Source organism: Thamnophis elegans, chromosome Z (genome assembly GCF_009769535.1).
Source record: "Thamnophis elegans isolate rThaEle1 chromosome Z, rThaEle1.pri, whole genome shotgun sequence".
Lineage (NCBI taxonomy): Eukaryota > Metazoa > Chordata > Lepidosauria > Squamata > Colubridae > Thamnophis > Thamnophis elegans.
In genome coordinates this window covers 127921390-127945634 of record NC_045558.1, presented here as the reverse complement: position 1 = coordinate 127945634, position 24245 = coordinate 127921390, and the positions used below count along the sequence as shown (strand labels likewise).

At 45.7% G+C, this 24245-nt stretch overlaps 1 protein-coding gene across 1 annotated transcript in view; it reads right to left on the bottom strand.

The window, feature by feature from the left end:
- Positions 1–24245, bottom strand: part of NFATC4 (nuclear factor of activated T cells 4) — a 62897-nt gene that overhangs the window by 34448 nt on the left and 4204 nt on the right. The window contains exon 2 of the mRNA XM_032238104.1: positions 7506–8493. Coding sequence (XP_032093995.1) covers positions 7506–8493 — 988 coding nt within the window. The remainder of the gene's footprint in view (positions 1–7505; positions 8494–24245) is intronic.

Genomic DNA, 24245 nt, shown 5'->3' with positions numbered 1-24245 from the left:
TGTATGGGTTGTAAAGATCCCCTTTCTGAAACCATTATAACGCCAAATCAGTGGTGGGCGGCTGCCAGCTTGGACCAGTTCACCAGTTGCCCCGCCCCCCGGATACTAGATATCTAGATCCTAGATATCTCACTTTCCAGCTCGCTCGCCCCATCCTGCAACCCAGCTAATCTGCGTGCCTCTCCCTTTCTACTAACCTTGGCTGACCTAACAGGTGTGAAGAAAGTGTCCCCATCGAAAAATCCTAGTTTAAGTGTTGCATGAAGTGAGCATGCACATGCACTCAAATTTCGGTGAACTGGTTGTTAAAGTATGTGCAGCCCACCTCTGCTCCAAATGGTTGTTAAATGACTAGTCATAAGTAAAAGACTACATACATACATACATACATACATACATACATACATACATACACAGACACAGACACAGACACATATATATATTAAAAATGACATTTATAACCAATGAAACTAGCAAGTGATATTTTCCCCTTATTTCTACAAAGATTCCCTCAATCCTTTCAAATTATCAGACTTTCAAAGGAAAAACATCTTTAATTCAGCAAATCGAAAAGCTCTGCTGAATTGTCAACATTATTCCACCAAAAATTCAAATGATTGATGAAAAGCAAGATTTTGCACCTGAGCAGGAAATACCAAAGGTACACGTACAAATTAATTGAAACCTGGCTCAAAAACAGCAACTGTGTGAGGAATCTTGGAGTCCTAGTGAACGATTACTTAAATATGAGCCAGTAGTGTGTGGAGGCAGCCAAAATAGCTAATACAATCCTTGGAGGAGCCAAGGTGGCGCAGTGGTTAAATGCAGCACTGCAGGCTACTGCTAGATCAGCAGTTCAGCGGTTCAAATCTCACCGGCTCAGGGTTGACTCAGCCTTCCATCCTTCCGAGGTGGGTAAAATGAGGACCCAGATTGTTGGGGGCAATATGCTGACTCTCTGTAAACCGCTTAGAGAGGGCTGAAAGCCCTATGAAGCGGTATATAAGTCTACTGCTATTGCTATTGCTATTGGTTGTATAAACAGAAGCATAGAATCGAAATCATGTGAAGTATTGGGTAGAAGCAATGGGTAGAAACTAATCAAGAAGAAAAGCAACTTAGAACTGAGGAGAAATTTCCTGACAGTTAGAACAATTAATCAGTGGAACAACTTGCCTCCAGAAGTAGTGAATGCTCCAACACTGGAAGTTTTAAAGAAGATGTTGGATATACATTTGTTTGAAATGGTATAGGGTTTCCTGCTTTAACAGGAGGTTGGACTACAGAGGTGAGTTCCTACCAGTTCGCACCTATTTGGTAGAACCGGTTCGTCAAATCTACCAAACCTGTTAGAAGAGGTTCCACCAGTGGACCCGGAAAGCAGGCCACACCTACAGAAGAGGTTCCAAAAATTTTTGAAACCCACCCACTGGTCGTTGGATATGATTGTTCTACACTATCATGTTCATATTTATGAAACTCAGTGCCTGTGTGAAAGGTAAGGATGACTACTGCGTTTGTGGTGCAATCAGACCTTCGTGTGTTGAAGTTGTTTTAAAGCAAACCAAAGATGCCTTTAAAAAAAAACAAGTTTACGTCATATTCTTATGCAGGCCAGTGCTGTGTGTGAGGTAATTTAAGGTGGTTCTGACAAGTGTCGTCGGCATCTTCATATCCGGTCACATGGGCAGCAAGCCACTCCCATCCGGTCACATGGGTGGCAAGCCACACCCACAAAGGAGGCCACACCCACATAGTAGGTTCGAACCATTTTTGAAACCCACCACTGTTGCACTAGAAGACCTCTGAGGTTCCTTCCAACTATTATTTTCTATTCTATTCATCTCACTTTATAAAGCCTTAGTAAAACCTCACCTTGAATACCGGATCCAGTTTTGGTCATTGCATTGCAAAAAATGATGTTGAGACTTTGTAAAAGGTGCAAATAACAGCAGCTAAGATGATTAAAGGCCTGGATATTGAAACATATAGCAATAGCAATAGCAGTTAGACTTATATACCGCTTCATAGGGCTTTCAGCCCTCTCTAAGCGGTTTACAGAGTCAGCATATTGCCCCCAACAACAATCCGGGTCCTCATTTTACCCACCTCGGAAGGATCGAAGCCTGAGTCAACCCTGAGCCGGTGAGATTTGAACAGCCGAACTGCAGAATTGCAGTCAGCTGAAGTAGCCTGCAGTGCTGCATTTAACCACTGCGCCACCTGGGCTCTTATGAACCATATGAAGAATGGTTGCAGGATTTGGGTTTGGCTACTCTAGAAAAAGAAGGACTAGGGGTGACATGGTAGCAGTATTCCCATATTTGAGAGGCTGCCACAAAGAGGAGGGGGTCAGTTTATTTTCCAAAGCACCTGAGGGCGGGACAAGAAACAATGGAGGGAAACTAATCAAGGAGAGAAACGACCTAAAATTAAGAAGAAACTTCCCAACTCGGAGGACAATTAACCAGTAGAACAGCTTGCCTTCAAACGTTGTGGGTGCTTCATCACTGGAGGTTTTTAAGAAGAGATTGGACAGTCACTTGCCTGAAATGCAGTGGTGGGTTTCAAATTTTTTTAGAACCTACTCTGTGGGTGTGGCTTCCTTTATGGTAGTGGCTTGTGGGCCATGTGTCCTGGTGGGAGTGGCTTGCCAGCCATGTGTTTTCTCTCTCTCTCTCTCTCTCTCTCTCTTTCCTTCCTTTTGTCTCTCTGTCCCTTTTTCCTTTCTTTCTTTCTTTCTTTCTTTCTTTCTTTCTTTCTTTCTTTCTTTCTTTCTCTTTCTCTCTCTGTGTGAGTCTGTGTGTGTGTGTGTGTGTGCGCGCGCGTGTGTGTGTGTGTGTGAGTGGTGGGCTTCAAAAATGTTTGGAACCTCTTCTGTAGGTGTGGCCTGCTTTCCGGGTCCACTAGTGGAACTTCTTCTAACCGGTTCGGTAGATTTGACGAACCGGTTCTACCGAACTGGTGCGAACTGGTAGGAACCCACCCCTGCTGAAATGATATAGGATCTTCTGCTTGAGCAGCAGGCTAGACTAGAAGGTCCCTTCCAGTTCTATTCTGATTAATATCATATTTCTCCCAACAGGTGCGTTATCAGCCATTCTCCATTTTAAATTCCTTCATTTTATATTCATGTTCTCTCACCTCTGGAAAAGCACTCCTTAGAAATGCTGCAGATAACATTTCAAAAAGGACTTTAAAAAATTCTAAGAGTGTTTCTTTACAAAAAAAAAAAAGATGGGGTATAGTATAGAATTATACTACACTATACTGAATTGACTGAACAGTGGAATTATAAAAGGGGCTGGCAGCATGCAGTAAAGGAAGAAGGCTGCTCTACCACGCAGGCAAAATTCTTCCGACCCAACTGCTTACCTTAACAGGGAACGAACCACAGTCTGTTTATGCCAGCAACCCATTCTCAACAGCCCTGGAGCTGGGATCTGGGATGTGTAACAGGAGACATCAGCCTTTCTGCCTGGGCTGCCTTGACAGGTTGTTTTATACAACAGACCCACTGGCAGTTAGACCAAAAGGCCGGCGGAGCCACAAGTGGTAAAGTCAAGCCAGCTGGTTTGAAGGTAGCTAAAAGAATGGGGAGAATCCCGGGTGCCCCATTACCGCATCGCCCTGGGCCAAAGGAATTAAAATTAGGGGAGGGGAATGAGAGCTACGATCAGGCAAAAGCTTTTGGAGAAAAGACTCACACTAAACTAATGATGTGGCCCACCAATGGCCCTGGCAGCAAATTCGGACAGTGAGGAGGTTGGGAAGGAACATGGGCCACTCCTGGAGGCTGGGGAATGCTCTGATGAGGGCTCTGTGTCAGAGGCAGAGAAGTGGCCAACGCCATCGGACAGTTATCAGCTGCCTTCGGAATCAGACATCAGTGAGGCAGATGAACAGCGGGAGCCTGTTCCCAGTGTGCTCATGTGCAGAGTTGCCAGACGAAGGGAACAGCAAAGGGACAAGGGTCGACTTGGGAGGAAGGCCACAGGTGGATGGTGAATGGCCCCTCCCAGAGTAAATAAAAGAAGAGCAGAAGGGAGTTGCAGGAGATAATTTAGTTTATTTCTGCATTCTTGCCAAGTATTGTGGCATCTGAAAGATATCGGCCTGGCCACCCTCCAAGCCTGATAAAGGTCAGTAATTGTGAACCATCTTGAAAGACTGTGGGAGAGGAAAGACTTTGCTGGAGAGAAATTCGCTGTAAATTAAATAAAGGGTTTATCGGGACGAGGACTCGGCTTCGTGCTGCTGGGGAAGCCTAAGTCAGAACAACTAGTTACTTGGTAGAGTAGGAATAAAAAAGGATTTTAAAAAGGAAAATGCTGATATCAGATAAGACTACATGATGATGATGGCCATGATGAAGAGTGGGTATAGGTAGTCCTTGATTTACAACCACAACTTATCCCAAAATTTATGTTGCTAAGCAAGATATTGTGTTCTGCCCAATTTCATAACCTTTCTTCCCATAATGGTTTAAGTGAATCCCTGCAGTTGTTAAGTTAGTAACACGGCTGCTAAGTGAATCTGACTCCCCCGTTGACTTTGCTTGTCAAATGATCGCATGACCCCCAGGGACATTGTAACTGTCATAAATATGAGTCAGTGGCCAAGCGCCTGAATTTTGATCATGAGGATGCTGCAATGGTCATAAGCGTGAGACATGGTCATATGTCACTAATAAAAGAGAATATTTGTAGCCCAGGGTTATTCTGAGGGGTCCTTGGTGTTCTCTGAGCTCGCTTGTTTTTTTGCAGACGTTTCATTACCCAAACTAGGTAACATCATCAGTTACCTAGCAAGCCCTGATGAAGTTATCTAGTTCGGTAACATCATCAGGGGTAGCTAGGTAACTAGTTACCTAAGGTAAAGGTAAAAGTTCCCCTCACGTGTATGTGTTAGTCATTCCCAACTCTAGGGGGCAATGCTCATCTCTGTTTCAAAGCCGAAGAGCCAGTGCTGTCCGAAGACGTCTCTGTGGTCATGTGGCTGGCATGACTCAACGTCGAAGGGTCATGGAGTGCTGTTATCTTCCCACCAAAGGTGGTCCCTATTTTTCTACTTGCATTTTTTACATGTTTTCTAACTGCTAGGTTGGCAGAAGCTGGCACAAGTAACAGGAGCTCTAGGGATTCAAACCGCCCAACTGCTGATCTTTCGAAGGACAAGCTCAGCATCTTAGCCACTGAGCCACCGTGTCCCCTAGTAGAACTTTAGATTCAGCCAAAAGGATGGAAGGAAATAGAATAAATGGGCTTATCATAAAATGAAAAACCTTGAGGTTATGGAAAGCCAGTTTTAGGCAAATAAAATGGAGACTCGGGAATGGGCCTCAGATCCCCAGCAAGATTTTCTCCTTTCAAATGGGAATCAAATCCAAACCAACCTTAGCTTAGCCACTGAGTCATCGCGCCCCTTTCACTAGTTACCTAGTTTGGGTAATAAAATGTTTGCAAGAAAAGAAACAAGCTCAGAGAATAGCAAGGACCCTCTCAGGTCGTAAATCACTTTTTTCGGTGCTGTTGTAACTTCAAACAGTCATTCAATGAACTTTTGAAAGTTGAGGATTACCTGTAATCAGGAACATAAATAATACCGAAAGAAATCATGGAACTGTGCAATCTAATTTAAGAGGCTATAACTTTCTAGGGATAAGGATGAAAGGCAGAAAACTTTCTCCTTGCAAACTTTGCAGAAATTTTTTTCTCCTTGCGAAGTCTGTCCCTATAAACCAGGGGTGGCCAAATGTTTACCAAAAGAAGTCCTTTTTTAATTTTTAAAGGATTTCGGAGTAAAGGCAGAGACAGAGGGAAGTAATGGTCCTGATGATGGCTACTTTGAGAGGTAGTAAACAGAGTACAGGTCATTTTGCAAATCTATGGAATTTATGGAGAGCCAATCAACATTTGCCCTTTGTAGAGGGGACCTGAGTGCAAAGAATTGTCAGCCAATCATGGCTTATTTGCTTCCCCAAAAATCAGGTTCTTCTTCTTTCACTACTTCATGGTTGTGCCCAACAAAAAGAATTTAAAATGCTAGGGTCTGCCCAGGTCGGTGGCCTGGTGGTATCACAATGATATGCCAACAGCTGCAAGATGAATTTAGCAGATTTTGTTTTAGAATAGAATAGAATAACAGAGTTGGAAGGGACCTTGGAGGTCTTCTAGCCCAACTCCCTGCTTAGGCAGGAAACCCTACACCACTTCAGACAAATGGTTATTGTATATATCTTCTCTGAAAGGAGTGTGCAACTCGGCTTTAAATGCAAAGAAACAATGCCTGGACACCAAGGGAATAAATCATGTCATCACATCATAGTGAGGACCAATCACAATAGCATTTGATTGCAGGTAGTCTTCGATTTGTAATCACAATTGAGCCCAAAAATTATGTCGCTAAGCAAGACAGCTATGAAATAAGTTTTGCCCTGTTTTATGGCCTTTCTTGCCACAATGGTTAAGTGAATCATTACAGTCGTTAAATGTGTGGCCCGGTTGTTAAGTGAATCTGGTCAGAAGGTCACAAAGGAAAATCACATGGGACACTACAACCATCATAAATAGGAACCAGTTGCCAAGTGTCCAAAATTTGATCATGAGAACATGAGGATATTTGCAAAGGTCGTAAGTGTGAAAAATGGTAATGTCACTTTCTTTTTAAGTGCCATTGCAACTTTGAATGATCATTTAACAAATGGTTGTAAGTCAAGGACTACCTGTATTTGATGAATGGAGGGCAATGTTGTGGCCCGCCAGCAGAGCTGGTGGCAGACTCAGTGGTTGGGGAGGAACATGGGCCAGTACTAGAGTCTGGAGAAAGCTCTGATGAGGGAGGGAGATAGGGCCCAGGGCCATCTGACAGTTAACAGCATTCGGAGTCGGATATCAGTGAGGCAGAAGAGCAGCTGGAGCCTGTTCCCAATGTGCACATGCATAGAGCTGCCAAGAGAAGGAAACAGCTAAGGAACAAGGGCCAACTTGGGAGTAAAGCCACAGGTGGACGGTGAATGGCCCCTCCCGTAGGGAATAAAGAGGAGCGAAAGGGGAGGGAAGTTTGCATGAGACAATTAGTTCAATTCATTAGGGTGAAGATCTGCTCCTGGCTTCTTGCCAAGTAATTGCTGCTACAGCGTGGCGTTTGGAAGATATCGGCCTGACAACTCTCCAAGCCTGATCAATGTCCTTAGTTGTGAAATCTCATGAAAGACTGTTTGCCGGGATTTTGCCGGAGAGGGATTCCTTTAACCTAAATAAAAGAGGTTTTATCGGGACGAGGAATCTGCTTCACGATCTTGGGAGGCCTATGTCAGAACAGGCAATCAATGTTGGTTTAGCACACCCTGGAATTATAGAGCCAATGATGGGTTATTCCCCCATCATGCCTCGCTTCATGCATCTGGTTGACAGACCCCTAAAAATGCCTCTCAACAATCTCCCAAAGTGTGCATGTCTTGACAAGAAATGGAAGTTCTCCTGTCTCATATGAACCTCACATACCTGAAGAGAGGACTGTGGCCTCCAAGGCGAGCCTTGGACCAGGACAAGGGGGATGGCACAGCCAGATAATCCATCCCTTCTTTGCGGGAGATCCCAAGTCCTCCGCTGCCCATGGAGCCACCACCCACATCTTCTCCATTGCAGCTCCCTTCCTCCTTACGGGTCAGGGCCACCGTCTGCTCGGTCGAGGTCTTGCGAGCTTTTTGAGGGATGCTTTCCACCAGCCGGGTGGCGGGGCAATTAAACGGGGCCAGATCACTGCTCGATTCCAAGGTGTCCCCTGGAGCCTCTTCACCAAGACTACCCCTCCGGGAGAGGCATGGAGATACAGAAGAATGCGTCTCCGAGCTGGAGTAGCGTCTTTTGCCGCAGGGGGACGACGGTCGAGGTCCAAGAAGCAGCCACGTATCCTCCGTTCCCCGACTTGGGGAGTAGCTGGTACTGTAAGATGGCCAGGATTCTTCAGCAGATGACCATGGCTTGGGAGATGCTCGGGGCGAGCCCAAGGGTGAGCTAAGGGCAAAACGAGCTGCAGCCTCATTTAGCTCGTGCTCTACGTCATCTCCAGCGGGGGCCTCGTCATCCGAAAAAAAGCTCCACGGGGAGACACTTCCGCTGCTAGCAGGACTTGGGGTGAAGAATCCGGAAGAAGGAGCCACTTCCCGGTAACCCCCAAAGGCCTCCAGCAAGAGATAGTCCCGAGGGGAAGAGTCCCACTCATCTTCATCGGTCCGTTGACTTGGAGAGATGGTGGTGATTTGGATGCTGGGGCATTCGAGCACCCGGGAACCTCCCAGCTGCACCTGCCGGGCCGGCTGGCTCTCGAAGGTGTCACCGTCCAAGTTGGCGGGACGGGGCGGAGGAGAGTGCATGCCAGCACGGCCCCCTCCAGGGTGCAGAGGACATGGGATGCCCAGAGGAGATGCATAAAGTGGGGGGCCTCCAAGAGTAAGCGAACAATAGCCAGGGAGAGTGTCTGCTTCCAAGTCTGCAAAAAAGACAGAAAATGTGAATTAAGTGTTCCTCTGTTGGATTAAATCACAGAGTTGGCTGGTCCAAGAAATTCCCTCATGGAAATTCTCAGGAAAGGCAATCTGGAAATAATTATTGCTGACTTCTAGCTCCCACCTGTATTGGAGCATTAAAATAGGTAAAAAAGATGTTGAGACTCTAAACAGAGTTCAGAGAAGAACAACAAAGATGATTAGGGGACTGGAAGCCAAAACATGAAGAACGGTTGCAGGAACTGGGTCTACTTTACTCTGATGAAAAGAAGAACCAGGGGAGACATAATAGCAGTATTCCAATATTTCAGGTGCTGCCACAAAGAGGGAGTCAAGCTATTCTCCAAGGCACCTGAGGGTAGAAAAAAGAAGCAATGGGTGGAAATTAATCAAGGAGAGAAGCAACTTAGAACTGAGGAGAAATTTCCTGACAGTTAGAACAATTAGTCAGTAGAACAACTTGCCTCCAGAAGTTGTTAATGCTCCAACACTGGAATTTTTTTAATGTTGGATAACCATTTGTCTGAAGTGATGTAGGGTTTCCTGCCTAAGCAGGGGGTTGGACTAGAAGACCTCCAAGGTCCCTTCCAACTGTATTCTATTCTATTCTATTCTATTCTACTCTACTCTATCCTAATCCTTGTCATAGGACCACCATGAAGCCTAAAACTTCCTTTGTTAAGCAAGACAGTTGTTAAGTGAGTTTTGCCTCATTTTACAACCTTTCTTGCCACAGCCTTTCTTGCCACAGTGTTTAAGTGAATCACTGCTGCAGTTAAGTTAGTAATATAGTTGTTAAATAAGTTTGGTTTTGCTTGTCGGAAAGTTGCAAAAGGGATGACACGACCCTGAGACACTGCCACCATCTGGCCATGGGGATGCTGCCATGGTCGTAAGTGTGGAAAATGGGCATAAGTCACTTTTTCAGTACTATTGTAACTTTGAATGCTCACTAAATGAATGGCTGACGACTGCCTGTATCACTGAGGTATATGATCAGAAATAGTATTCTACCGGTTCAGACTGGTTCAGCCAAACCAGTGGTGGAAATCGCGTATGGCCCCAACCACCCGCCCTGGCTCTATGGCCTCCCATTTAGACCCTTTTCTTCACCAAAAGCATATGTGCAGAAGGTTAAGTGCATGCACACGCACTCACATTTGCGAAGGAAGGTAAGTCAATGCCATCCCTGTATATGGTGGTTCTACTCTTAGTTTCTTTGGTGCTAATAATGGTCTGGAGACGAGATCTCTAAAAATTAGGACAGTGTTTGTCATCTCTTGGGAATTTGAAGGTGTTCGTACTTCAACTCCCAGAATTTCCCAGCTGGAGGGGGGGAATTCTGGGAGGGAGTGGTGCGGTGGCCTAGAGGTGGGGCTCTCACAATCAGGAGGCTGTGAGTTCGATCCCAGGCAGAGGGAGATACTTCTCTCTCTGGGCACAGTGAGAATATATCTGCTGAACAAAACTCTGCATTAGCAACAAAAAGGGCAGCTGGCTATTAAACATTCTGCTAGCTGCTTTCAGTTACCCAGACTTCACAAGGGGTTATGGGGGTCATTAAAAGGTGATGATGGGGAATTCTGGGAGTTGAAGTCCACACATCTTCAAGTTCCCAAGGTTGACAAACAGTGCATTAGATGAACATTTCTCTTATTTAAACCCAAAATGCCTGGCAATTAGATCGATTTATATCTTGTAGCCATGAATTCCACCAACACCTTATACATTTTCATGGCCAGATTTTTTTTCTTCTTGGTCCAGATTACAGGTAATCCTCGATTTACCGCCATAAGTGAGCCCAAAGCTGCTAACTGAGTCTTTGGTTAAGTGAATTTTGCTCCCATTTTATGACCTTTCGTGTCATAGTTGTTAAGTGAATCACAGCAGTTGTTAAATTAGTAACAAGGTTGATAAGTGAATCCAGCTTCCCCATGAACTTTGATTGTCAGAAGGTTGCAAAAGGGAATCACATGACCTCAGGACACTGCAACCGTCATAAATGAGAGTCAGTTGCTAAGGGTCTGAATTTTCATTACATGACCAACTGGATTTTATCATGGATTTTAGTTTTTACGTATTATTTTATACTAGAATTTTTAATTGTATAGTTACTGAGTGTTTTTATTTAAATAATAATACAATAGCAGAATTAGAAGGGACCTTGGAGGCTTTCTAGTCCAACCCCCTGCCTAGGTAGGAAACCCTATACTGTTCCACACAAATGGCTATCCAACATCTTCTTAAAGACTTCCAGTGTTGGAGCATTCACAACCTCTGGAGGCAAGCTGTTCCACTGATTAATTGTTCTAACTGTCAGGAAATTTCTCCTCAGTTCTAAGTTGCTTCTCTCCTTGATTAGTTTCCACCCATTGCTTCTTGTTCTACCCTCAGGTGCCTTGGAGAATAGTTTGACTCCCTCTTCTTTGTGGCAATCCCTGAGATATTGGAACACTGCTATCATGCCTCCCCTAGTCCTTCTTTTCATTAAACTAGACATATCCAGTTCCTGCAACTGTTCCTCATATGTTTTAGCCATCAGTCCCCTAATCATATTCATTGGTCTTCTCTGCACTCTTTCTAGAGTCTCCACATCTTTTCTACATCGTAATGATCAAAACTGAATGCAGTATTCCAAGTGTGGCCTTACCAAGGCCTTATAAAGTGGTATTAACACTTCATGTGATTTTGATTCTATCCTCTGTTTATGCAGCCTAGAACTGTGTTGGCTTTTTTGACAGCTGCTGCACACTGCTGGCTCCTATTTAAATGGTTGTCCACTAGGATTCCAAGTTCCCTTTTACAGTTACTACTGTTGAGCAAGGTACCACCTATACTGTACCTGTGCATTTTGTTTTTGTTGCCTAAATGTTCTGGTCTCTGGTCTGTGACTTTAATAGACTGAATTGATTGATTGATTACAAGACCATGGGAATACTGCAATGGTTATAAGCATGGAAATGTGCTAATATGTCACTTTTTTCAGTACTATTATTATAACTTCAAGCGGTCACTAAATTAACTGTTGTAATGCAAAGACTACCTTGTACAAATGGACCAGGGAGAAATTCAACCTAGAAATAAGAAGGAACTTTCTGACAATGAGAACAATCAACCAATGGAACAGAAGTTGCCTTCGGAAGTTGTGGGAGCTTCATTATTTGAGACTTTCAAGAAGAGATAGGACTGCCATTTATCAGAAATGGTGTAGGGTCTCCTGCTTGGGTAGAGTGGGGGGGGGGTTGGCCTAGATGACCTATAAGGACCCTTCCAACTCGTTAATCTGTTAAATAGACTCCTTAATGGACATATGACTATATCATCGGATATCACTCATTCAAATAGTGAACTATCTAGAACAATATTATGTGTTACTCATCTGTATACTGTACAAATTTCTGCATTAGTCACTGCTAACACCAAATGGGCGTGCAGAGAAACAGTATGAAATACTGGTTAAGGCTCAGACACAGGAAAATAGAGAAACCACAAATGATTCCTCAGAATTGAATACAATATTAGCACAGCTTTTTGTTTTTGAGACCAGTTGTTTTTAAAAGCTCAAGTTTCTAGTCCTCCAGCCTGTAAAAATGAACACAACCACTTCTGTTGTGGATGTGAACAGGTGGGCAGGTTTAGAGAAATGCAGAGCATTAAAGCACAGGCTGCGATTAATGAGGACTACAGGTAGTCCTCAACTTACAACAATTCATGTAGGGACCATTCGAACTTACGCCAGCACTGAAAAAAAGTGACTTAGGAGCGCTTTTCACACTTACAACAGTTGCCACTTCCTCATGGTCACCTGATCAAAATTGAGATGCTTGGCAACTGACTCATATCTACGACGGTTGCAGTTTCCTGGGGTCATGTGATCATCTTTTGTGACCTTCTGACAAACAAAGTCAGTTGGGAAGTCAGATTCACTTAACAACCATGTGACTAAGTTAACAGCTGCAAGAATTCACTTAAGCATTGTGGCAAGAAAAGTCATAAAATGGGGCGAAATTCACTTAAACAACTGCCTTTCTTAGCAACAGCAATTTTGGGCTCAATTTTGGTCGTACGTTGCTGTCCAAGTACATCCATAACCACTGAAATCTACTAAATGACTTTGAGTCAATCTCTCTCTCTCTCTCCTTCCCCCTCCCTCTCCCTTTCATTCTCTTTCCCTGCCCCTGTCTGTGTGTCTCCCTCCCTCCCTCTCTCTGTCTCTCTCTCTGTGTCTCCCTCCCTCCCTCTCTGTATCTCTCTCACACTCCCTCTCCCTCTCTCTCTCTCTCTCTCTGTCTCTCTCACTCTCTCTCCTTCCCTCCCCTCTCCTCCCCTCCCTCTTCTCTATGTGTCTTTCCCTCCTTCCCTCTCTCCCTCCCTCTCTCTATCTCTCTTTCTCTGTGTGTCTCTCTGAATCCCTCTCTTTTTCTCTCTCTGTGTCTCTCCCTCTTCCTCTCCTTCCCTCTCCCCCTCTCTCTTCCTCCCTATCTCTCTCTTTCTCTCTCTGTTTGTCTCTCCCTCCCTTTCTCCCTCCCTCTCTCCATCCTCTCTTTGCCTCTCTCTCAATCCCTCTCTCTCTTTCTCTCTCTGTCTCTCACTCCCTCTCTGTATGTTTCTCTTTCTCTCTCTCTGTCTCTCCCTCTCCTTCCCTCCCTCCTCTTCCTCCCTCCCTATCTCTCTATTTCTCTCTTTGTCTGTCTCTCATACCCTCCGTTTCTCCCTCCTTCCCTCTCTCCACCCTCTCTCTGCCTCTCTCTTTGTGCCTCTCTCTCTCAATCCCTCTCTCTCTTTCTCTCTCTGTCTCTCACTCCCTCTCTGTATGTTTCTCTTTCTCTCTCTCTGTCTCTCCCTCTCCTTCCCTCCCTCCTCTTCCTCCCTCCCTATCTCTCTATTTCTCTCTTTGTCTGTCTCTCATACCCTCCGTTTCTCCCTCCTTCCCTCTCTCCACCCTCTCTCTGCCTCTCTCTTTGTGCCTCTCTCTCTCACTCCCTCTCTCTCTCTGCCTCTCTCTCTTTCTTTCTCCTCCTCCCTCCCTCTCTCCTAGTCCAATCCACCTCACAGGGTGGTTGTGAGAGAGATCATAACGAACACAGAGAAGCTCCCGGAGAAGCTACCAATCTAACTAGTAAATAAACAAACCCACAGGCTAGCCACATAAAATGTCAACTATGCAATCCAGGCCTCAACGCAATGCCAGAGCCAAGAGTCCCATAGAGAAAGACGGGGAAATGAGCTCCTTCCTTCGGAGATTAGTCACCCAGATTTCAGCCCGCGGCCTTCCCCTTACGCCAAGAGCCCACATTTGAGCCTGTGACTCGGGTTATAAACAAGTCGGTTAGAAAAAACCACCCACAATAGAGAAAGGGATTGATTTTCCTAGAAGAAACAAACATTTGGATCAACATAAGAAGGGGGAAGAAAAAGGGAGGGAGGGAGGAACAGTGATTTGTTCAATTTCCACTCTTTCTCTCTCTTCCTCTGTGTCCTGCAGCTTAGCCTCCTCCCTCTTTCGCAAAAAAATCTGCTTCCAATTTGAAGTTTTTCCTCCTTTCCTTGATTTCATCTGCTCTTGCTAGCTAGGGCTAAACTCTGGAGACCCAAGGCGCGACTTAACTCAATCCTGTCTCCCTCCAGCCTGTTCCCCTCCCTCCGCCTTGAGTTGAGTTGTCCTTGGCTTTCTACGCAACACCATTTCCTGTGCCTGCCTTGGCGTTTTGACAACCGACCCCCCCCCCAACCACCCCACCCACAGTAGCATTTGCTTTAAAAGACTCCCCACCCCCACCCCACCCGCTGTCTTTAAAAAGAGGAAGCGTGCCTAGAGCTGTGCCTAGGCAAAACCAAGGAAGGAAAAGTAGTTTTCTTTGTTTTGAATCAATACAGGCGAGGGAGCGAGCAATTAGGAGCAATTCCAGCAATCACACGCACCGTATCTGGAAGAGCTACCCAATGGTACATCAGGCCCTGGAATTTCCCAGAAAAGAAGAGGGTATTTTCACAAGCAAGGATCCACTACCAGAAAGACCCCATTTCTAAGATCCAACAGTTCTTTCAGTAAGCCAAATACAGGTAGTTCTCAACTTAAGAGACAGATTAACAGAGTTGGAAGGGATGCTGTAGGTCATCTAGTCCAACCCCCCGCCCAAGCAGGTGACCCTATATCATTTCTGACAGATGGCACTCCAGTCTCTTCTTGAAAGCCTCCAGTGATAAAGCTCCCATAACATCCAAAGGCAACTTCTGTTCTACGGGTTGATTATTCTCACTATCAGAAAATTTCTCCTTGTTTCTCCTTGTTTGAATCTCGCCCTGATCAGTTTCCATCCATTATTCCTTGGCCTTCAGGTGCCTTAGAAAATAGCTTGATCTCCTCCTCTCTGTAGCAGCCCCTCAACTATTGGAAGACTGCTATCATGTTTCCCCTTGTCCTTCTCTTCACTACAACCATTCCTGCAACTTACAACCTCTTAGCAATAGCAATAGCAGTTAGACTTATATACCGCTTTCAGCCCTCTCTAAGCGGTTTACAGAGTCAGCATATTGCCCCCAACAACAATCCGGGTCCTCATTTTACCCACCTCGGAAGGATGGAAGGCTGAGTCAACCCTGAGCCAGTGAGATTTAAACAGCTGAACTGCAGAACTGCAGTCAACTGAAGTAGCCTGCAGTGCTGCATTTAACCACTGTGCCACCTCGGCTCTTTATACTTGTTAGTAGTCTAATATTAACAAAGGTCCATACAACCATTTATGACTTTCCGGCATGTTAAACCAGATTATTGAAACCAGCATGTCAAACCAAGTACAGCAATATAGGGGCAAATAGTTTATATGTATCGTCATCATCTCAAATACCACAGACAGTAGGAGCAGATCAGTGGTGGGATTCAAATAATTTAACAACTGGTTCTCTGCCCTAATGACCAGCTGGATAAGCGGGGCTTGGTGGTCATGTGACAGGGTGGGCATGGCCAACTCAATGTCACTCACATCGATGGATGCTTTGCCTTAGCTGTTACAATGTAATAAGGGTTAATGGGAGAGGCAGTTTCTGTAAGCAGGGCAATAAAGATGAGGCTAGAAACAACACCAGAATGTTTCCTTCCTGCCTTCCTTACAGGATTAGCCCTGTAAAGTGGAAAAAAAACAAAAGAAGTTTTCTTCCAACAGCCAATTCTCTGAGCTGCTTAGAAAGTTAACAACTGGTTCTCCCGAACAAGCGCAAACTGGCTGAATCCCATCACTGGAGCAGAACATCCAACATAGTCACACCAATTAGTTGTTGGAATAAGTCAAGTACAAGAAGACCAAAATTATTAGCTCTTAACCTAGGATATATTCTCGACAAGAACAGATTAAATAATCGGCAGCTTTAAAGCTTAAGTTGAAGAGTCAGGCATGTTCCATCAATTTGTCCAATAATGAGAAAGGTCCACCTAGGTGAAAATTGTTCCAGGCCATCTAATTTTGTCAACACTATCTCTGGCAAGTTTGGCAGGATTACCTATTAAGAAGTATTTATTCTTTCTAGGGTAAATACTCAGTTCTGATTAATCTTCCACACTCAGGCATCAAAGAACAGTGATCGTAGATCTCAAGCTTTGAAACAATTTAGGTATATACTATTCATCAACCCATATTATCTATAAATATCCGTAATACTCTAGATAGCAAAATACTTTCTCGTTTCATCTTAGACTTGGCTGGAACAAAGGAATATTAAAGTTGCTTAAATCTGTGATAACATCTGGAAAAAAAGTGAAGCAAATGTGTTACTGACGGATGGACGTCAGAAATCTACATCAGTTTTCATGCCCGCTGCGGATTGGCTAGAATCTATATAAGTTGTCATGCTCGCTGCGGATTGGCTGTCCCAACTGCGGGGAATTTAAACTGCTGTCATTGCCTGGCTGGTCTGCCTGGAGCTCCTTAAAGGGTGAGCTCTGGAAGTCCAGCCAGCAGAGCGTAGTCACATTTTGCTGGAAATAAAAATTGCTGAAATCACTAGGAACTGTCGCCTGCTGCATTCGCGCCAATCTAACACTCGCGATGAAGGACAAAGGGACCCGAGAACCTTCTCGTGAACCACGCAGCCATCTTGCAACAAGGATCCCCAACAACCTGCACAAATGGCATCACAAGTATCGCCTGCTCCAGCAATCTTCGACCCGCAGACAGAAGACTGGCACACATGCATGGGCCATTTCAGAATGTTCCTAGAGGCCAACGATTACCAGGACAGGCCAGACAACAGGAAGCGAGCGTTATTCCTGACCTACTGTGGCACCAAGATTTACAAATTGGCACAGACTCTGATCACCCAAGCAGATGTGGATACTGTTGCCTGGGCCACCCTGCAATGTGCCCTGGAAGACCACTATGCACCATCCGCTGCCTCCATGGTCAGCTGGAATGAGTTTTACCACTGGCGCCAACAAGAGGGAGAAACCATCAATGATTTTGTGGCCAGCCTCTGGGAGATCGCTACCAGGTGCGAGTTCATAAATGGTGAAGGACCGGATCATCCTGGGGATAAGAGACCCCTCTTTACAAAATAAACTGTTAATACAGAGTGGGGTCTCATTCAAGGATGTTGTTGTGGAGGCCAGGGCTGCGGACTCATCAGACAACTCGGCAGCAAATGTGAGGAAGACCAGAGGAGTGCACCACACATACCAGGAGCCCAATTGGTCAATCGAAGTTCCTGAGTATGATGATGACTGGGATGACGCAGACGACACCATCCACCGTGTGTACCCAAAAAGGCAACAGAACCCCAGGGATGCAGAGAGCAGGCAGCCATGTTGCCCGGGCTGCATGGGCTTCCACACAAGGGCAGCTTGCCATTTCCGGGATGTGACATGCCACCGATGCCAGAAAAAGGGCCACATTGCCAAAGTCTGCAAAGCGCCCCAACCTATTCCTTTCTAGTCTAAGCCTATAGCCCTGTCAGGAAGACCAGGGAACCCAAGAGCCGGCCAATAACAGAGGAGACAAAGAGAGGACCAATCCCAGAGAAATTCATCACACAACCGTGGGACAGATGCACATGAGCAGGAGAAATACTATGCAGTCATGACCACTGAAAGGGAACCATGCAAAATGGAGCTGGACACAGGGTTGTATTTCACAATAGTATCCTGGCAAACAATCAAGAAGTTGAACCCAGACACAAGCAGAAAGTTTCTGAAGCTGCCAAATGTCCGCCTGAATGACTATCAAGGGAACCAGATATAGGTGCTAGGCAGAATGGAATTCAACGTAACATTCCACTAGTTCCAAGGCTGGCTGCTGCTCATGGTTCTTGGCAGCCACCGGCCATAACTGCTGGGAATAGAATGGTTTAAACCCCTGGGCTTGGACATCACCGGACTGCACCGCGCAACCACCCATGAACTGGATCAGCTGTTGGTGGAGTTCGCAGATGTCTTCGATGGGGGTGTAGGTAAATATACGGAGAAACCCATTTCATTTAACCTAGACCCCCATGTAACCCCCATCAGGCTCAAAACCCAATGGGTACCATTTACTTTGTGGCCCAAGGTCGAGGAACAATTAGGCAAGCTCATTGCCCAGGGAATCCTCGTGCCAATTGACCACACGATGTGTGAGACCCCCATAGTCACTCCTATGAAGCCAGATGGATCCGTCCGCCTCTGTGCAGATTACAAGTGTACACTGAACGTGGCCCTCCAGTAGAGTGCATACCCAGTGCCAGTGGTACAACATCTGTTGCATTCCCTAGGAAGCGGGAATGTATTCACCAAGATGGACCTTGCCCAGGCCTATTAGCAGCTGCCGTTAGACGAAGCTACCGCTGAATCACAAACCATACTGACTCACAGGGGGTCTTTCAAATGTACCAGGTTGCAGTTTGGGATCAGCGTAGCCCCAGGACTTTTCCAGTGCCTAATGAAGCGGCTATTGCACAGGATCCCAGGGGTGGTACCATACTTCAATGATGTTTTTGTATCAGGAGAGTCAATAGGCCAGTTGATGGAATGCGTGCGCGAGACCTTGGGGAGGTTCTAGGAAAAAGGACTCAAAGTAAACCCTAATAAATGTAAAATCGGTGTAAGTCAGGTAGAGTTCCTTGGCTACCTAATAGATTGGTTGAGCATCCACCTGACTGACAGCAAGGTGAAAGCCATTAAGAACGCCCCCACCCAGAAGAATAAGGCAGAACTGCAAGCCTTCTTGGGACTGTTAAATTTCTACAGCATTTTTTTAAAACAGAAGGCCACCATTGCTGAGCCGCTCCAAACCTCCTAGGGAAGATGATGCCATGGACCTGTGGACAGAGGGAAGACCAAGCGTTCGCAGCATTAAAGACCTCCTCTTGTCCGATAGCGTCCTGATTCAATACAACCACATATTGTGGGTGGGGATCACCGGTGACACTTCCCCCTTTGGAGTTGGGGTGGTCCTCAGCCACTGCCTACCAGATGGAACAGAAGCACTGATAGCATATTATTCAAAGACCCTGTCACCAACTGAGGGCAACTACAGCCAAATTGATAAAGAGGCCTTGGCCATGGTGGCAGGAATCAAGCGGTTCCACGGGTATGTATATGGAAGACATTTTGAGCTGGTCACCAACCATAAGCCCCTATTAGGACTCCTCGCCGGCAACCAACAGACCCCTCCGTACAAGTCCCCAAGAATGACCAGATGGCCATTTTCCTCAGTGCGTATGACTATGAGCTGATCCACGGACCTGGCAAAGACATCAGCCACGCCAATGCTCTCAGCCGCTGCCCACTGCCAGAACTAGTGGAAGATCCCGCACCCACTGCCCAAGTACTGCTGATTTACATCGACCCAGCCAGCTCAGTAACCATCAAAGACATCGCTGAACACACCCAAAAGGACAAAATATTACAGAAAGTTCTGAACTGGGTGTTGAAGAGGTGGCCACAGGAGAGACTGGGGGAGGAGTTCCAGAGTTACCACAGCAAGCAAACTGAACTGTCAACCATAAAAGGTTGTGCTGTGGGGAGAAAGGGTCATTGTTCCCCAAAAGTTTCGGAGGCAAGCCATGGACGTGTTACACATGGGACATCCCGGGATCATGAGAATGAAGGCATTAGCCTGGAGCTACATCTTGTGGCCCCAGATGGACAAGGACATTATCGAGTGGGTGGCCATATGCAAATCCTGCCAGGAGATGCGACCAGCACCACCACGAGTGGGAAGTGGCCAAGGGACCATGGTCCCACATACACATTGACTTTGCAGGGCCAGTAGAAGGACAAACATTCCTGATTGCCATGGACGCATACTCCAAATGTCTAGAAGTAATAATCATGCAGACAACCATGGCAGAAGCCACTATCCGAGCCCTCCATCGACTCTTCATCACCCATGGTCTACCCGATGTCCTGGTTTCTGATACAGCCCACAACTGACGGCCAAGACCATGGAGACATTCCTTGCAGAGCAAAGGATCCAGCACGTACTCCTCTCTCCTTTCCACCTGGCAAGCAATGGGCAGACCGAGCGGATGGTGAGACTAACCAAGGAAACCTTCATCCGAATGGGCCCAGGAAATTGGCAGGAAAAAGTTGTCCAGTTCCTCCTCACTCACTTACCCCTCATGCAACCACCAACAAGAGCTCAGCAGACTTGCTGATGGGAAGAAGGCTGAGGTCGTGATTTGACCGATGCCACCCAGATTACCTTCCTGAGACCTCTCTAGACTCCATACAGCCCATGCAGGCATTCAACATACAGGACCGGGTATTCGCACACAACTATGTGAGATATCCAACCTGGCTGGCGGGCCAAGTAGTGGCTGTCACCAGCCCCAAGTCATACCGCATTGAGCTGGACGATGGGCAAATCTGGAGGAGGAATATCAACCAACTCAGACACCGCCTGGGGGACACTGATCTGAGGAACCAGGGCGACTGGAGGGCCAGAGCAACCCTTGCAGAACCTGAGGTCTCTGCCCTGAGGAGCATGCTCAACTGCCAGCCAGGAAGCAGATGAGTGGGAACCAGGCCTACCCAGTGGCCCAACAGGGGTACTACATGCCAACCCGAGCCGCAACCACTTATCTGGGATCGAGGGCATCCAGCGAGAAGCGACGGTCTCAGAAGCCGAAGGAACCAGGCTGGAAACCAACTCGTGGGCCGAGGAGCTCCAGAAGGTTCTGTCCCAGGAAGCCGGAGGAAGATCAGACTCTACCGCTGCAGATCCTGGAGACAAGTGAACTGCGCAGGTCCAGTAGGAAGCCAGCGCGTTCCGCCTACCTGGAGGACTACGTCACATATATAGGCAGGGGATTGGATGCTGTTCATTCTAGGAGGGGAGGGATGTTACGTACGTATGTACATCAGAAATCTATATCAGTTTTCATGTTCGCTGCAGATTGGCTAGAATCTACATAAATTGTCATGCTCGCCATGGATTGGTTGTCCCAACCACAGGGAATTTAAACTGCTGTCATTGGCTGACTGATCTGCCTGGAGCTCCTTAAAGGGCGAGCTCCAGCAATCCAGCCAGCAGAGCACAGTCACATTTTGCTGGAAATAAAAAGTGCTGAAATCACTAGCAACTCTCGTCAGCTGCATTCGCGCCGATCTAACAAAATGGATCCTTTTAAGCACATGTAATCTTATACAGAATAAATACAGAATTATACAGAATAACAGAGTTGGAAGGGACCTTGTAGATCATCTAGTCCAACCCTCTGCCCAAGGAGGAGGCCCTACACCATTTCTGACAGATGGCAGTCCAATCTCTTCTTGAAAGCTTCTAGTGATGAAGCTCCCACAACTTCTGAAGGCAACTTCTGTTCCATGGGTTGATTGTTCTCACTGTGAGAAAGTTTCTCCTTAGTTCCAGATTGAATCTCTCCTTGATCAATTTCCATCCATTATTCCTTGACTCGCCTTCAGGTGCTTTGGAAAATAGCTTGACACCCCACTCCTCTTTGTGGCAGCCCCTCAGATATTGGAACACTGTTGTCATGACTCTCCTGGTCCTTCTCTTTACTAGACTAGCCATGTGCAGTTCCTGCAACAGTTCTTCATTTGTTTCTTGAAATAAGCCTTCCTCCACCTCAGAAGCTATGTTAGATAACATCAAGTGGATCAGGAGAAAATATCCTTTTGCAATAAACATCAACACTAGTGTATGGCCAAGGTCTTAACTAGCTTTAACTGTCCTCTTCACACCTTTGGAACTTCTAACTATCCACTGGGTTGTGCGATTGTCCACGCACAGGATCTGAGATTATCATACCTCATACATACCATATAATTTCATAAATTTCCATAAATGGATATTGCACATTTGGGAGAAATTAGGTTCAAGTGTCCAGGGAGACAGGCTTGGGGCACATGGTGGTTAAACCTACAATAATACCCCTGGAAAAAGATCTTCTAATGAAGGGTCAGCAACCTTAAACACTCAAAGAACCACAAAGGTCTTAACCAGAAGCCCCTCCATTCAATTCTGGAGCCGACCAGAAGTCCGGTTGCCCTACCAGAGTCTCCTTCTAGCTTGGCATCCTTTTTCCTCTACCTGTCCTATCCAAAAGCCCTATCAATTGTGGAGCTGACCGGGAAACCCATCCCTTGCCATAGAGCCTCCTCCTGGCATGTCATGCTTCCCCCCCCCCACACACACACACAAAAAAAAAACCACCGGAAGCTCCTCTCAAAATTGTGGTGCTGACCAGCGACAGGGAGCTGCAGAAAAGGGATGGAAGAGCCATGGGTTGCTGACCTCTGTTCTACTCAGAGAATTTTTTAACCAAAATAAATGATGGGTGGCTAAAAAAAGCTGAAACAAACAGAAGGTGTTTACAGAAAGATTAAAATACCAAAGAAAGAAAATAGATCTGTAGTGTCTAATAGAGGGTGGAATGAGGCCACGAAATGTTCATCATGATGGACAATTTGTCACTTCTTCATCCAGGCTGTTTAAGGACCAGGAGATGGTGGAAGAGAGTGAATGTTAACCTCAAATCAAATGTTCTATTCTTTTCTTCTGAGTTTTACTGAGGCTAGTCTAGGGGAAAAAAACCCCACACATCCGTAGATAAATAGGAGAAAGCAGATAAAGAAAATATAATATCATCATCCTAAATCAAGCCATGTTTTATATTTATAGTTATCCCATTTGTTGCAAACATTTGCAACAAATTGGGCCTCTTAAGTTTGGAGTAATTCATGATGGCTATTGTATGCTATCATGTCATAAAGCTCTGTGACTATGACACTGAGCTTGTCGATCAGAAAGGTCGGCAGTTCGGTGGTTTGAATCCCTAGTCCAGGTCTCCTGCCTGAGCAGGGGGTTGCATTAGGTGACCTCCAATGTCCCTCCCAACTCTGTTACTGTTTAGCTTTGGATTTATTCGCTATCCCATTCAGATTATATTTGCCTAGAACGGCAATTTTCTAACTTGCAGGCAAGGGTAGAAACATCCAATAGGAAAATTTCTGGACTTAAACAAATCCTCCAGATTCAGAACACTCTTTCAAGGAAATTCTAGATTTTGAACTCCAAGATCATCACGTGGAGAAAAAAAGACTGGGAGCAGGAAAGTGACTGATGGTTTGCCACATGCTATGAATACAAACTAAGTGTGCTCCCTTCTCTCCCGCAGTGGTGGGATTCAGCCAGTTCGCACCTATTTGGGAAAACCAGTTAACTTTCTAAGCAGTTCAGAGAACCAGTTTTTGGAAGAAATCATCTCATTTTGTTTTTTTCCACTTTACATGGTTAATCCTGGAAGGAAGGAAGGAAGGAAGGAAGGAAGGAAGGAAGGAAGGAAGGAAGGAAGGAAGGAAGGAAACATTCTGGTGTTGTTTTAGTCTAATCCTTACTACATTGTAACAGCTAAGGCAAAGCAAGTGAGTGACATTGAGTTGGCTACACCCACCCAGTCACATGATCACCCAGCCTCCACCTACCCAGCTGGTCATTAGGGCAAAGAACCAGTCAAATTATTTCAATCCCACCACTTCCCCCCCCCATCCCCCAAATTTAACAGCCAGCATCGCTAGCAAAAGGGCTTAAGTAGCAATTGCTAGGAAGATCCTGCCATCTCCTTCCATCATTAGAAGGAGAAACAGTCAAAGGAGATAGAAGGCCTTTGACAAAATAAGGTTTGACACTAACCTGATAGTACCTCCAGATCAGTGGTGGGTTTCAAAATTTTTTAGAACCGCTTCTGTGGGTGTGGCCTGCTTTGTGGGAGTGGCTTCAAGCCATGTGACTGGGTGGGCATGGCCAACTTGTAAAATGTGATGAAACTCACTTAACAATGTTCTTGCTTAGCAACCAAAATGTTGGCTCAGAAACTCTGGCATTTGAAGCATGCAAGTCTTAAAGCTGTTAAGTTACAAGACCCTTGCACCCTTAACCCTTTAGAAAAAAAATCCCCAGGGGTGTTCAAACTTGACAGCTTTAAGACTTGTGGACTTCAACTCCCAAAATTCCTCCTCTTGCTCTTCATCTTGATGATGGGCGGATGGGCAGGGGGAGGGAGCTGGAACTGGTTTTAAATGGCACTGTAGATTTGTGAAATCTCTTCTATAGAAGAGCTTAGAACTGGCAGGAACCCACCCCTGCTCCAGATCGAAGGCAGTGTAGGAAGTTAAAACCCACCCCTCTCCTAGAAAAATGACATATCCTAGGAAATATTGAAAAAGGCAGAATATTATATTTCCTTGAATCAGAAATGGAGACATGTGTTTTTTAGGCAGGAAACAGACTCACTCTTAATAGCC